Source organism: Aspergillus flavus, chromosome 1, assembly GCF_009017415.1.
Source record: "Aspergillus flavus chromosome 1, complete sequence".
NCBI classification, from domain to species: domain Eukaryota; kingdom Fungi; phylum Ascomycota; class Eurotiomycetes; order Eurotiales; family Aspergillaceae; genus Aspergillus; species Aspergillus flavus.
In genome coordinates, this window is record NC_092406.1 from 2,306,760 (window position 1) to 2,321,621 (window position 14,862).

The following is a 14,862-nucleotide window of genomic DNA, read 5'->3' on the forward strand; positions in this document are numbered from 1 at the left end:
CTAATAGATAGGATGATCATGAATCTCATCAGTTGTTGTCTCGACTGACACACACACACCAACCGGCTAAGCTAGACAGAAATCCACACAGTTTCGCAGGGAATGCTACAACCGAATTGCAGAGAAAAGAATATAAAACACAGGCTGATCGAGAATGGAAACATGGGAAATTGAGAATGTAGGTAGAGAAAGACGGTGAGCGACAGTAGAGAATAGAATACATCACGCAGTGATTAGAAATTATGGGGTATCCAAGAAAGAAATCCAACGCCCGCAAGGCCGAGAGGAGGAAACAACACCCCCTTCCGTAGCTGGAGCAGTTGCCAAGACCCGCTCGAAACGTATAACGAAAGAGTTAAAGGGAACGATAGAACAAGGACAAAAAGGAAAGAAAAGAAAAGAAAAGAATCGAAAGAGTGAAAGGCAAAAGCAAGTCTCAAGCGACTGCTTTCAACAGTACAGCTGAATATAAAGACAAAATCCAAGCAACATGTCGCTGTGGAGCCTGAGAAAATGGTTCGGAAGAGTGAATGAAAAAGAGAATATAAAAAGGAAGAAGGCGAGAAAGACAGGGGGTAGAAGTGGAAAGGGATATATGAGAGCCGGAGACAGTTGAAACGACCATGCGAATATAATGACCAGAAAGCAGTTGCTGCTGAGTAATATCTTCAATGCATATGTCTAAGAGCCAAACTGCAAGTACCGTCTAGGCTTCGGCCGCAGTAGACTTTTTGCGGTGGAAAAGACTGCGTGTCCGAGATTTGCTACGCTGCTTCTTGTCAGGTGTCCCACCGTGACGGCCGCGGCCACGCGATCCGGTATTGGGATTCTCATCAGAGAGGTACTTGTCTTTGTGGATCCTGTTACAGTAGAGGGTGAGTCATTAGAACGAGGCATTATCGGGAAACAAATCCGTCACTTACCAGCTGTTTCCAACCATGTTCACGCCTTTTGCTTCGGCCTGGCGGTAGAATTTGGCTGCCTTTTTCAGATCCTTCTTGCAACCAATGCCCTCTGAATAACAATATCCTGCCTCCACAAGCGCATCCGTATCTCCCCATTGGCCAGCAACCTCAAAGCAACGCAGTGCTAACGATTTATCCTGCTCAATGCCCCATCCATTTAGATGGCTCACGCCAAGCTCGTAGATACTGAGGGCAAATTGGGCACGGTATGCTTTCTGCAATTCCCTCACCCGACTTGGCATGGCCGGGTTGGAATCATCCATCAACTCTAGCCCGACAGAGTCCACGGCTTTGCGCAACCACCGAACACCCTCCTGCTGATTGGGCCGCATGCCCCAACCATGTCGACAAGCCAAAGCATATAAGAGCATGCCAGTCGGATGATCCTGCTTCGCTGCAACGCGGAGATGGTAGGTGGATTCTTGCAATGATCCTTTCTCATGGCACTCAATCCCTTTAGTCACATGCTCGTCGGCTGTAATGACGGCGGAAGATGCATTGGTCTTGGCGGTTTGTGGCCGGACAGTCGATGCAGAGTCTGCAGAAGAAGTGACATCAGTTGCCTCCTCATTAGTAGGCGCCTCGGGGGCAGGTGCACTTGAGGGGGTAGGTGAGCTTGAAAGAGCAGGTTCACCTAAGACCGGTTGATCCGTCGATGCAGCTTCGGAAGAACGGCGAGCCTCAGGAGAGGCCGGTACTTGCGGGGCAGAGGGGAGCATCTCCGGTGTGAGTAATTGCCGCCCGAATGCTGGAGAGTCATACATGGAGCGTGCTTTCTTGGACGATACAGAATGATGCGACGGCGGAGGTGACGGGGTTCGCGAAGACCGTGGAGGCCCAGTGGCGCTCAGCTGATCCGGACTCTCGAAGAGCGGCTCCTGCCACTCAAAGTGAGGAGTGTGCAGGCCGGAGAAAACAACGGAATCCCTAGAAACCTGGCGTCCGCGGGGAAGTGGGTACTTGGCATAAGTATACGACACGGCAGATGATGGTTCCTCGCGCATGGATTTGGCCATATCAGCCACTGAGGGTACCACAATCGGCTGAGGCTTCGAACCTCGAGGCTTTGTCCCCTGTGTCTGCTCGGAAGTTCCTGTCGGCACGGGGGCTGACAGGCTGGTGCTGGACCGACTGAGGGGGCGTGAGAAGTTGTATGACGGACGTGGAGGATGACCGCCATTGTTCGAAGCCTCTGAGTTCAGAGAGGGCGAGCGTCGATGAGACCGGTTCATAGAAGTCATGGGTGACTGTGGCAGTGACGTAGCGCTACAGGATGATAACTTCCTCGGCTTCGAAAAGGTTGAGCCCGCAGTCGAACTGCTATAGTCATCATCCGAGCTCTCGGGTTGCAAAGCCCTATTACTGCTCGAAGGCCTCGATCGTGGCGAAACCGGTGGCGCGAGGCCACGTGGAATATTGAGTCGAGAGGAGGCAGCATCGGTCAACGAATTTCCAGGCGATCCTGTCAGAGCCATACTAGGGGGCGAGGCGGCATAGAAGCGAGTGGGCGCTTCTGGCACGACACCTTTAGCTGTATCCTCTTGTGACGACCCGGTCTGCGTAGCTTCAAGAAAGTCCTCCTCCGAGCTTACCACTTGCGGTTCGTTCTCTAGGGTCCTGTTCGCATCATCATGAGGAGCATCTCCGTTGGCAAAGTTCGGCACGCCACTCAGACGAGGATGTTCGGACTGGGGACGGAACTTGGGCTCCTCCAGCTCAGGATTGGCCTTCAGCGTTGGCTGCCTCGTGAGATCATTTCCTCGCCCACTCCGCGAAGAATCGTTTGAGGATGGAGAGCGGAAGTAGCCCGGTCGAGGTTGCGATAACGACCGTGCGACACTGGCCGGAGGGAGCCTGCTCATGCGCCGGTCTCTGCGAGCCGACTCCTCTAGTTGTTTCGCCAAAAGCCGGCCCTGGGCCGCGAATGCATCAAGGGGCGAGAGCGTAGGAGGGATTTCACCATCAAAGTGTTCAATACGCGGCGAAGGCAAACCGCTCCGCAGAGTATCATGGGAGGGCGAGCGAAGTTCGCCAAAACGTGGCCGGGCGTCCATGGTAGCACAAAGGTGGTTTCAATTGGTTGGATGCGAGTATTTTTGGAGATTGAGATGAGCACAGACGTAGCCTAGGTTGCCTTCAATCAAATCATCTAGTTGTTTGCTACCTCTAATAACCTTGGACGGTTGAGCTTGGACTTCTTTTACAAATCGAAGTAGTCTGCTGCTGGTTAAGTTCAATGCGCGGCGCGGGGAGATCCTTCAAGCCGACGAGACGTAAAAAAGAGTCCTATGATGACTGGCACCGTATCGGGCTCAAAGAAAGGAATGACAGGCGCCGTGAGGGGAAAGGGGAAACGAGAATTGAAAAGAATAGGTCCAATGAGCCCACCAGGCTTGTGGGGGAGCAACGAGAATCGAATCAATCGCGGCGGCAAAGGAGCGACAAATAGTTTGGAGTTGAATATGGGGACGAACGGAGAGAAACGGTTAATGATAACCGATTAGATCGTAGTCGAAACAATCACAAGCCAAAGGGAGGAACGATGAACAAGCATCGTGGACTCCGATGGACGGGGTAGAAGAGGAGAAGAGAGAGAGAAAGAGAGGATCGGATGGATAACAAGAATGGACTGACTTGGACTTGAACTTCCAGATTATTGGTTTGCAAAATAAGCCAAAGGGAGTTTTCCGTTGTTACGCCCTGACGATCACCAAACAAACGAGGGGCGCCTGCATTGACAGTCACTCTGGGCAGTCCCCACGCGGAGTACCAAGTCTGACGGAGGTATCCTCTCGTATCAACGTCCCCTCCGTAAGGTCAGTACCGGCCTGTGACACCGGTGCTCACGGTGCAGGAAAGTGGGTTCCATCAGCCAAGCCATAGTCAGGCACCACCAATCCTCAAGTCGTACGAAACAAGCGGATTTCAAGGAGAAAACGCGTACATCATTACCGTCATACCGTACCAACATATCATACATACCAACGGTACCCGAGTCAGGGGTTTCAGACGAACTGCTTCCAGAAATTATATCAAAGTTACTCCATACTGTTTATTGAAAGACTAACCAACATCCTCTCAATTTCCCGATTCTTGAATTGATCAGATGCAGACCATAGCCCTACCATAACCTTAACCCCTACGGAGTACTACAAACAGAGTCCTTGATGTACGTGTCATAAGATTAAAGGCCAACATCCCAACCAAAGCTTCTAGAAAATTTAGCCCACAGGCCGGAGGCGAAGGGGCTTTAGTTTGGTTCATAATGTGTCGTTGGTGGAGCAGCCACTCTATTTATATTCATTTGCAAATTTTCCCGAAAGTGTATCCATGGACAAATGCGACCGACTCGGTAAGAGAGCAACATTTTCGGTTTTATTTTACTCTTATTTTATTTTATTTTTCCAAAAAGACTAAATCATTTGTTTATTGCCTGGGGAATCTCAAGTTCTCAACCCACCCATGACCACACAATAGTATTTTCATGACTAAATATTATTATGGTTATGATCTGACTTGTTATGATGCACTTTCCCCTCTACAAAGATTAAGATAATCTGGAGGCGAACTTAGAATAGCAGCAGTATGACAACATGCAGTAAGGAGTTGAATCTTACTTGCTGTGCAGACCGTCCATCTGGGCATATTGGCGCTGTGCCTTGTTCCTCAGGCGTCCCCCCTGTCTCATGATCCGATCACCCCTAACCTCCATTCAACGGGAACCTCGAGAAAAGTGGAATTGACCACCCAGAATCACATAGAAAGTTTCATGATCATGGTAAAGAATGATGGTCCCAATTTCGACTCTCTCCTGTATATGGAGGAAAGTTGCTTATACTGCTCCTCCACCTTGCCCTCCTCTTATACTGCCGGAAAAATTACTCTATTGATCTGGTGGCCCGAAAATAAGTGCACCATTGCGTATACAAGGGACGGTTGCACGCACGATGGTCTTACACTCTAGGTGCATGAACACCCACGGAGGACGCTGTGATTGGTGTTGTGGAGTGGATTTGGTTCATTAGTGTTATTAATATTACCCAAGTATCCCGTCAGGAACCACTAGAATCCATGAAATGTCCTGACTTCTGCACCACCGCAGTAAAACATTGACTCGGTCTGGTTTCAATTGAGGGTTAATTGCTTACTCTCTTCGATTGCAGGTTGCTATGGTCTTACGGAGTACTCTTCCTACTTATGTCAAGCGGGAGATAAGTGGGACGCAGCATTAGCTCTGTGCATGCGACCTTCATTGCCTCATAGGGATGGTGATAGACATCCATATCTTGGCATTCTTAAGATGACGAGATATATCATATAGCAGACAGTACTTAATACTGGGCGATGACACCACTCCGTTCCCCGCTCAAAGCTCACTATTGTTTGGGACTTAATCTATCCATCTGCACTTCATATTAAGGTGGCATGCATGCCTTTTGGATGTGGTGAAATTCTCCGAAAATCTCTTCAGGCTACTAACGGAATCCGTCCGTCGTCCGGTCAACTTTTGATCCTTTAATTGACTAACCCATGATCCTAACCGTTAAATTATAAGCGAACTAACCCTACTAACGTCTATAGCTATGGAGAATAAAGACGTGCGCCCCAAGGTAACATCGACACTAACACCCCGATAAAGACAAGGTCGAAAGCCAAGCGGTCGCACCAAAATTCCTTCACGGGCTGATCCCTGACGGGGCTGATTCGCAGTGTACATTTTATATCGTGGCTGAGATCCTATCGCTCACTTTTTCTTGCCCGATTTTAGGTCCCCCAAATATGATTCACTAAACAAAGCAATCAGTTTTCTATAATAACCACAGGCAGACCACGAGGAAACAAACACATGGAGAAAACCGCAAAAATGCGCAGACTTCCCCCCTTCAACAGCCTTATGGGCGCAGACCCATCCCTTGACAGTCAGCACTGCTTCGAAACCTCCTGGCTCCTCCCACCACTGGCCTACGCTATTTTCCGCGGTGCGATTGCGCTCTACATCTTCGTGACCATCTTCTTCATCTGGGGCTGGGACGGCACCCATGGCAACCGCGAAGCTATCGGCCAATCCTTCAGCTACTTCACCTGGCTGACATACTGGGGTCTGGGCTTCTACCACATTTTCGCATGCATCCACACCACCCTCTATGCGCTGACCGGTCGCTCGGTGCTCTTCGATCGCTGGCCCCGTGGCCTGCGCGCCCTCCACAGTCTCTACTATACGACTATCACGACGTTCCCATTTCTCGTGACGATCGTTTTCTGGGCGATTCTGCACCCTTCTTGGTTCGACGTGACTTTTAATGCCTGGTCGAATGTAGGTGTTATCCTGTCGCATTCGTGTTGGATGGAACTGCCGTATCTCTGAGAATTTATCAGAGCGCGACGGTGCCCCGCAGGCGTAATTGACTAACTAAATTTAATAGCTCTCCCAACACGGCCTTAACTCTCTCTACGCCCTTCTAGAAATCATCCTCCCGGCTACCAACCCGCACCCGTTGATGACCTTCCCGTTCCTCGTGCTTCTGCTCCTCCTTTACGTCTCTCTCGCCTATTTGACGTTTCATACTCAGGGATTCTACACGTATTCCTTCTTGGATCCTGGTGTGAACGGGGAGAAGAGTGGCAAGGTCGCTGCTTATTGTTTTATCATTCTTGCGGCAATCGTGATTATCTTCGGCATTACCTGGGGTGTTATATGGTTGAGGAGGAAGCTGACGGGAGGTAAGGTGAAGCGGTCGAGGTTTGATCATGAGAGGCCGATTGAGATGCGGGAGACTGAGGTTTAGGATAGGCGGTTGATATTTCATAAAGGTGGGGTAATTTGTTGTAATTCCTAATGTTTAGTCCATAGATATATTATGGTATTTGCTAGGGACGGAGCTGACATATGATATATACATATGTGGAAATCACTCGGTCAGATAAGTTAAAAAACATACGGGGAAAAAAAGAAAGGAGAATGATAAATGGGATTTCCAACGCCAAGAGGGAAGAGAGTCAATCGTAACCAAAGCAATCATAATGCCGCGCTATCAATGATGTTAAACCTTTTCCCAGCTAGTCTCACTGCTACTTCCACTGGGGCTGTGGCTTGGTGTGGTAGGGCCACTTCTCAGGCCCAGCATCCATCCTACCAAAAAGTTCGGGGCCCAATCGCCGACGATACTGTAGGACCATGCACCGCGTCCAGCATAGATGACAGGCGTTTTCGACTTCTTTCTTCCAAAGATATCCTTGGATGCTGGCTCCAGGGCGTCCAGCACCGCGTAGTGAAGAGTCCGAGCAGCGGATCCACGTATCATGCTAGGACCTGCAGATGCAACGGGTCGCTGTTCAATGCTGGAAAGATACTGAGAGCCGTAGAGGGATCGCTGCTGTGTGGTCCATGTAAGCACCTCGGTTCCTGTGATATGACTTTGTGCGTTTCGGTATTGAGGACCAAGGTCGATGTTTCCGAGTTTCAGCTCCACAACATCGATGTTGCTATGTTGCAAGAGACATAACTCTCGCCGAAGCGAGGTGGCAAATCCTGACAAGGCACGTGCTGTGGTGACTTCTGGGCTAGTAAACGGAGCAGACAATGACGAGGATATCGAAGGGTAAATTAGGACAATGGTGCTATTTGTGTTGCGGGCGGTAAGAAGAGGAAGAAACAGCTGAGTAGTCAATATTGGAGATAAGAGTCGAGTGTTGACTGTATCAGCCCAAGAAGTTGCTGGGATGGTGGCTAGCGGACCGGCCACATAGTTAGGTGAAGGTACGAGAATGAGTCCGCTCAGCTGGCAAGTGTGCGGCGGCACTCCAGGCATTGGCCATTGGGGTTGGGTGATTAAAGAATGGATTTCAGTCAACGATGGGTGGATCTCAGATGTCGATGAAGGGGTCTTGAAAGTTGGTTAGTGAGTCATCTCCGATCCTACAATATACAACGACTTACAGCCGTTAAATCAAGCCAAAGCGGTCTGATATCCATCCGGTTTTCTGACTGAACCAACTGCTCCTCATCCGCCGATGAAACAGTAATATAGACGATGTAGCCCCGGCGTTCGAGATCTACAGCAATCGCCTTTGTCATCGGTTCGTGAGGGGACCCGGCAACGACTATCGCAAACATTAGATGGACTCGTCACAAATCCAGAATGGCTATAGTTATCCCTGCAACATACCCACTATCTCCTTCCGAGCGCCATTTCCGGCTCGCCGAGCTTTCCTCCGTCTACCGCCCAACTTTTTGTTGCCAAAGTACAGAAGGGAAGTAGTTCCGACGAATGCTAGGATTGCGGCACTCCATGCTCTATTCCGAAGAATCCAGTCGTGTGCGCGATCCACGAGAGACTGGGAGGCACGAACTCTCGAAGGTGGTGGCGTAGGTCGGACCGAGGAAGGTAACCATGACTGGTGAGAGAGCGTATCCCTTATTACTTTGGCGGCATGGTCAAACTGCCTGTCGATCGAGTCTGCGACGTCGAGGGAATATCTCCTTACGTCATGCGGTATCGAAGCAAGCTAGAGGTACAGCGGCTTGTTAGTGTGCGATAGTTGTACAAGTGTTGGCATGTTACTAGCTTACATAGTCAAAGAAAAACTGGTCGTCGCTCGTCATTTTGAGAGTTGGCTGTGAAAATGGTAGTAGTTCAAGCCAATTTTGATTGATGAAAAAGAATCTATTGTCACTGATAAGTTTCACTTATCGGAAAGGTCACATGAACGGGTATATATCGCCCCATCCTCATGCAGATCAGTGGCTTGCTGATTTAACCAGAAGTATATATTATCTTGCGGGAGTTAGTATCGGAAATAGCTGACACTACTAGAGCAGTCAGTGAAATGCTCTATATGTTCTACATTTCTCGTGGCTATACATTTTTAAGTACAGCTGCTTCACGAGCCCCGGACATGGTTGGAGTATACTAGTTTAGTTCTACTCTGTAGTGCCTGTGCCTGATAACCTAGTCTTCGGATGCCGACCCCCTATAGTTATGAACCTGTACAAGTTCTGCTCACATAATCTCTCTCGAACCCTGGACTGTGTTACTTGCACTATTTGCCCCTCTCGCCGTATAATACCATGGCCCCAGGCTGAGATTGTGTAGTCACGTGATGACGGTGCCTGAATCTTCTGTTGATTATCAATTCATTGCCAGTGCCACTCAGGTTCATGACGCGGCTTTCTTCTTTCACCTCCGACCTCCTTGGAAATCTCACTTAGAGGATCTTCAATAATTTTTGACTGCGCAATTGTTGGGATTGCAGCAGCATCCCACTCGTTGGTTTGTATACCAGTATTGCGTTCCGGGCTTACTGAACAATTATAAATATCGGAAGCAGCAATAGGCTCTACAACATCCTGCACACATTTTTTGCAAGTATAAATCAATAATCATACTAGCCGTCCCGTTCTACGCTATAAGCCTTAAACATGCGCGAAATAGACCCACTAGTTTTTGAATATCAACATGACAGGCACCGACCCAGGGAATCTGAAGCCTTAACCATGCTCAAAAAGATCGCATCGCTGGTCAAACCTATCATGCGCCGGAGGACCTGGAAAGTAGGGACGCTCAGTGAATTCTACCCACATCAGCAAAACCTCCTTGGGCTTAATATCAACAGAGGACAAAAAATCTGCCTTCGGCTGCGGTACCCTTATGACGAGCGTCAGTTTCTCCCGCTTGAACAAGTCGTCGATACGATGCTGCATGAGTGAGTCAACTGGTTATGTTCTGCGGACTAATTGCTGATCATTACAGACTTTGTCACATCGTGCATGGGCCGCATAACAGAGAGTTCCATGCTCTCTGGAACCAGTTACGCGATGAGTATGAAGAGCTTCTCATGAAGGGCTATACTGGGGAGGGATTCCTTTCGGAAGGAAAACGTCTAGGTGGCCGTAGGATACCCCTTCACGAAGTCCGAAGACAAGCCAAAGCGGCCGCAGAGCAGAGACGGGCACTGTCCGCTGGGTCGGGGCAACGACTAGGGGGTGCTCCTGTATTACGGGGAACGGACATGCGCCGAATGATCGCGGATGCTGCACAAAGAAGGATAGATGTAACGAAGGGCTGTGCTTCGGGGGCTGAGAACAGCAACGAACTCGCGGAAGAGGCGTCCAGGAACGGCTTCCGGACGAAGGCCGAGGAAGACGACGCAAATGAACAAGCAATCATGCAGGCTTACATTGATTTGATCGAGGAAGAAGAGAGGGAGAGATACGGCCCTTCTTATGTCCCCCCAAGCCATGAGAATCCGGCCGGCCCACGTTCAACTTTATCTCCTCCACCTGTTCCCGAGAGGACTAGACCTACAATGACACCACAGCCTCGAGAACCAATAGATCTTACAGTTGATGACAGCTTGTTCGAGGCGTCATGGACGTGCCCAACTTGCACACTAGAAAACCCGGCCAACTTTTTGTGCTGTGATGCCTGTACAGCGGAGCGACCTCGACCATCGAATAGACGTTCTGTATCTGGACCTGCCAAGATCCAGGGAAGTTCAGGATCCCAGAACAAGAATAAGCGCCGGATAAGTTATCTGGACAGTCAACCCACTTTCAAAAACCGTACCAATGCCGTCGAGACTCTTGCCGCGCTTGAAAGGAATACCGCTAAACGGCCACTCGGGTGGATCTGTCAATTCTGCGAGACCTTCATGGAGGCGGAATGGTGGACATGCTCGAATTGTGGGACAGTGAAGGCTAGCTCCTAAGTTAAACCTATGGACCGCCCTCACATACCTCTCCTGTTAATTGAGCTTAGTCTTCCGCTCCTTTAATGATTCTACGAAAGATGATGATGTATGATTACTTTATTGTGTACTAGAACTCTCAGCCACTTTCAAATAATGAAAATCAATCGACCAAACCCATCAAATCATGAAAATCATACAAGCAGTCAGAAAATCGATGATTGTAAATATTCGAAGTCCTCCACTTCAGATATAGATCTGATGACTAAGGCATGACTAACCTACACCATCGGCCCATCTATTCGCCGACAAGCTATACCCACCAACCAAATTTTCCTTTTTCTCTCCGTCTTCCAGAGCTCTCTCTTGACAACAACTTATGATGTTCGCAACCACATAATGAAGAGCTCTCAGCACCGAACAACACACATTTACTAATAGTACAGGTATGCTATACTTTTTACACCTCACCATGAATCCATATGCCCCAAGTGATCAGACATCAATTCTACAACAAAATCCTGGAGGGGAGAGGGGAATAAAGCAACAGTTCAATCCACAAACCAACAGTCTCCTATATGATGAAGATTTTTCTCAAGAACCGGTATTTTTAGGAAGAGCCGGAAGAGGTATGACAGGATACCCAATGGGATCCTCGTCGTCGATGCTTATAATGGTTCTTCTGAGTGGAGTTAAACTTGTTGGTTTGTGGATGGACTGAAGCTGCTTTTGTCTTGTTTCAGTGTCACATCTTCTTCATGTCAGGGAATTGGGAACGGTATGCTGATGTGTTATGGTATAGGTTTCGTCGTTTTTTTCGTCTAGATACTAGGCTTTAGTGCGTGGGCTATGCTTTGGGATTGTTCATTATGTTCAGTGGTTGTACATGTGTAGTGCAATTGAGCTTGCTTTAGAAATGCAGACAAGTCTATTTATCATGATATAAATACATAAACATGAGATTTAGGAAACGACCTGATAAAAGTATTCCACATCAACTCCCAAGGATATAAAACTTTTTAGCAGCCATAACAACGCCAGTCATGCATAGAGACAAATACGCGACAGGGATCAAGCGATACTGATAAACTGTCGCTTCTTGCCCGTAGCTGTCGTCTTCTGCTGTTCTTCCCACTGTTCCTCATCGACGTAGTCCTTGGTGCCCTGTTCCTTCACCTGATTGCCGATGTACTGCAGAGCAGAGAGGTTGAATCCCATCTCGTCTTTCTGGCGTGCCAGAACCCGGCGGAGGGTGGACCGGATGCTATCCAGCATGGGACGCATCATCTTGCTAGCGACGATCTGGCGATGGTGGGTCTTGAGCATGAAGAAGAGGACACGGCAGGTGAGAGAGATATTCCATTCGCGGTCGGCCCAGATATTCAGGAAGGTGAAGAGCGCAGGGACCTTGGAGAAAGGCAAAACAAGCAGTGCATCCTGAAGAGCTGCGGCAGGGATCTTCTGAACAACATTGAGAAGATGCTGCTCGGCAGAAATGTTACCCAGTGCCAAGTACAGTGGATTGCGGTCTGGAGGCGCAATGTTGGGCTGAGCCGCTTTCATAGCACGCCATTCGCGCACGATTTCCAGATCCTCCATTCCCAGATCCAGAGCTTCCATGATACGTTCTCCCGCCATGAGTGTCTCGCTGGTCTGCTTACCGGCGTCAACAGCTTCGGCCTTCTCACCTTCCTCATCTTCCTCGTCCACAAGGTTGTTGTCGTACATCTCTTCCAGTTCCTTTTCCCGCTCTTCCTCGAGGAAGAGAGGCTCATCAGTTTGCTCCCAAATACGGATGCTCTTGTCGTGACTGGCGCTGACGATGAACTCCCCAGTATGACTGATAGTCAGTGCCCAGATCTCGCCATGGTGGCCTGATAGTTTCTGAATATGCTCGAACTTATCACCATCCCAGTACTTGATCACGCGATCCTTACTAGCACTGAAGAAGTTATGCCCGTTTCCATCCCGGTTGTGCGGGACGAAAGCAACGCCCATGATACTGTCTTCGTGTGCCAAGAAGGCCTTATGACAATCACCAAAGTCTAAGCCCCAGAGACGGACTGTCTTATCGGCTGAGCATGTAACGATCAGTTTACTATCGTACGAGATATCCATGTTGAGAACAGGAAGTTTGTGACCATAGAGGTTGAGGAAGAGCTTCAGGGAGTCTGTAAAGAACACCTTGACGGTATTATCCAAGAGAGCAACTGCCAGTAGCCGAGCGTCGGGGGAGAAACGCAGGTTGAGAATGTCATCGGAGACCTTCAGGGTCCTTGTGTGCACCAACTTGAGCCGGGGTGTAGTCCTCTTAGTACCCGGGATCTCTTCCTGGACGACCTGGAAATTCCAGAACTTTGCAGACTTGTCCGCACTGCCGCTAACTACGGACTTACCATCAGGGTGGACATGGAGTGACCACACCGGGCCGTCGTGTGCATTGATCGTATCCAGGAGGGTCGAGGATGCAATGTCAAAGACCTCGAGCTGACCGTCTTTGTTGCCAACAACCACGATCTTATCTCCAGGGAGGAAGGCCGAGCACAAGGCATAGCCACATTCCAGGGTACGGAGGCAGCTTTGTGTGCGGACGTTCCAGATTTTGAGACTGCCATTAGAGGCTGATGCCAGCATCCGATCGTCGGAGCTCAAAGCGAGGGACCGAATATCAGTGCGATGACCGGGGATATCAACTGCCAGGTTACGATTGTAATCTTCTTCATCTTCGTCCTTCTTTCCCTTCGCAGTGTTGACAGTGTAGGCTTCAAGCTGGTTATTCGTGGTTGCAGCGACCAACTGGATGCTGTGAGTAGACTTTATTCTTATCCAATCGAAAGACCGTACTTTTCCACCAGTTCGAACAATGGTGTGGGGAACAAAGACCTCGGTGACCGGTGCTGAGGAAATGTCGTCGGATTTCTCATTATCAGCTTCTGCCGCAACGCCCTCCTTCTCAGCTGCACGTTGGGCTTCCTTTTCCTTTCTCCTCTTGCGCTTCCTCGCCAAAGCCTTCTGGACCTCCGTCTCCGAGCGAATGCGCCAGATCTCAACTGCCTTTTCTGAGCCATGAATACCGATATAATCTGCCCGGGGATGGAAGCTGACTCCGATGGTGCGGTCCTTTCCGTTACGGTAAAAGGTACCCCTTTCCGTCAAAATCCTGCGGTCCTCCGATCCAACTTTCTCTTTGGAGATTTCAATTAAAGCGCTTTCATCGATCGACCAGACCTTGAGCTCGCCGTCATTTCCCGCGGTGATACAACCACTCTGGTCTGGAGAGAGACCCAAACTCCAGCACTCGCCATTGGATTGTGCCACATGGGTTTCGATGCAGTGTTGCGACGAAAGATCCCAGACCTTAATCAGCGAGTCTTTGCCAGTAGTCAACAGAAACCCGGCGTGCTCACTCAGTCCAGCAGCGTTGAGCAACTCCATGGATGGAACGAGAAAATGAAGTGATGTGACCTGATCGGTATGACCACGTAGCTTGAACAGTCCGACTTCTCCAATAAGATCCCAGAGAATAATATCTGTATCCTTCGAACCACTTGCGAGGCGGACACCGGCGCTATCGAAAGCGAGGTGGGTAATTGCAGATTTGTGGCCATTGAACGAGATCATTACTGTCGCGGTCCTTGAATCCCAGAGGCGAATGGTGCCATCTTCGTAACTATGGGCAAGAAAGAACTTCAGTCAGGAATAGTCCGCACTATTCGCTCAAGACCAGAAACATACCCGACTGCGAAAATATCCTCATCTGTCTTGCTTTGGGTGACAACAGAAACTTGCGCTTTGCACGAAGAATCTTGCCATCTCCCAAGTAACTCACCCTTCTTTATATCCCAACAGAGAACCTCCTCGCCGGCACCCACAATGGCTCGTCCGGAGCCCGTCTGGCGGGCAGAGCCAGCGAACTCATCATCGCGGGCCCAAATCGCATTGGATGTAGCGGAGGCTACGAGCCCGAAAGTTTTCGAGTGCTCGAACTTTCTGTATTTGCGAGTGTCAGTAACAGATAGGAGTGATATATAGCACATTCAGATGAGTACACTTACAGGTATGATTTCACCATCGTTGAATGTCCGAGTAAAGAAAAAATTTGGGAGCTCCCAGCGATTGCTATCGATAGGCTCAAAAACGGCCGGAGAAAAATACGGGCGGCGACAGAGACCACTGGCCGCATTCCCCACCGCCTGCCGTTCCCCCCCAA

At 49.5% G+C, this 14,862-nt stretch overlaps 5 protein-coding genes across 5 annotated transcripts; 2 read left to right on the forward strand and 3 right to left on the reverse strand.

Annotated features, from left to right (window-relative positions):
* Window positions 1-706: 706 nt before the first annotated feature.
* On the reverse strand, window positions 707-3,019 carry F9C07_851 (putative cell cycle inhibitor Nif1; the record flags this gene model as incomplete). The annotated part of the gene is made up of 2 exons (XM_041288577.1): window positions 707-860; window positions 924-3,019. 2 exons carry the CDS (start codon window positions 3,017-3,019, stop codon window positions 707-709), a joined length of 2,250 nt encoding a protein of 749 aa, XP_041141078.1.
* Window positions 3,020-5,370: 2,351 nt separating this feature from the next.
* Window positions 5,371-6,879, forward strand: F9C07_1055758 (uncharacterized protein). Its single transcript, XM_041288571.2, has 2 exons — window positions 5,371-6,279; window positions 6,389-6,879. The coding sequence occupies exons 1-2, from the start codon at window positions 5,812-5,814 to the stop codon at window positions 6,749-6,751; spliced, it is 831 nt and encodes a 276-aa protein (XP_041141077.2). The 5' UTR covers window positions 5,371-5,811; the 3' UTR covers window positions 6,752-6,879.
* A 127-nt stretch (window positions 6,880-7,006) lies between these two features.
* Window positions 7,007-8,598, reverse strand: F9C07_853 (uncharacterized protein; the record flags this gene model as incomplete). Its single annotated transcript, XM_041288576.2, has 4 exons — window positions 8,536-8,598; window positions 8,132-8,471; window positions 7,903-8,066; window positions 7,007-7,849 (listed from the first exon to the last, which is right to left on the reverse strand). The coding sequence occupies exons 1-4, from the start codon at window positions 8,566-8,568 to the stop codon at window positions 7,007-7,009; spliced, it is 1,380 nt and encodes a 459-aa protein (XP_041141076.1). The 5' UTR covers window positions 8,569-8,598.
* Window positions 8,599-9,075: 477 nt separating this feature from the next.
* On the forward strand, window positions 9,076-10,838 carry F9C07_2279202 (WLM domain-containing protein). Its single transcript, XM_041288570.2, has 2 exons — window positions 9,076-9,668; window positions 9,716-10,838. The coding sequence occupies exons 1-2, from the start codon at window positions 9,385-9,387 to the stop codon at window positions 10,671-10,673; spliced, it is 1,242 nt and encodes a 413-aa protein (XP_041141075.1). The 5' UTR covers window positions 9,076-9,384; the 3' UTR covers window positions 10,674-10,838.
* On the reverse strand, window positions 10,839-14,802 carry F9C07_2279203 (uncharacterized protein). Its single transcript, XM_041288575.2, has 3 exons — window positions 14,708-14,802; window positions 14,388-14,642; window positions 10,839-14,322 (listed from the first exon to the last, which is right to left on the reverse strand). The coding sequence occupies exons 1-3, from the start codon at window positions 14,722-14,724 to the stop codon at window positions 11,724-11,726; spliced, it is 2,871 nt and encodes a 956-aa protein (XP_041141074.1). The 5' UTR covers window positions 14,725-14,802; the 3' UTR covers window positions 10,839-11,723.
* Window positions 14,803-14,862: the final 60 nt, after the last annotated feature.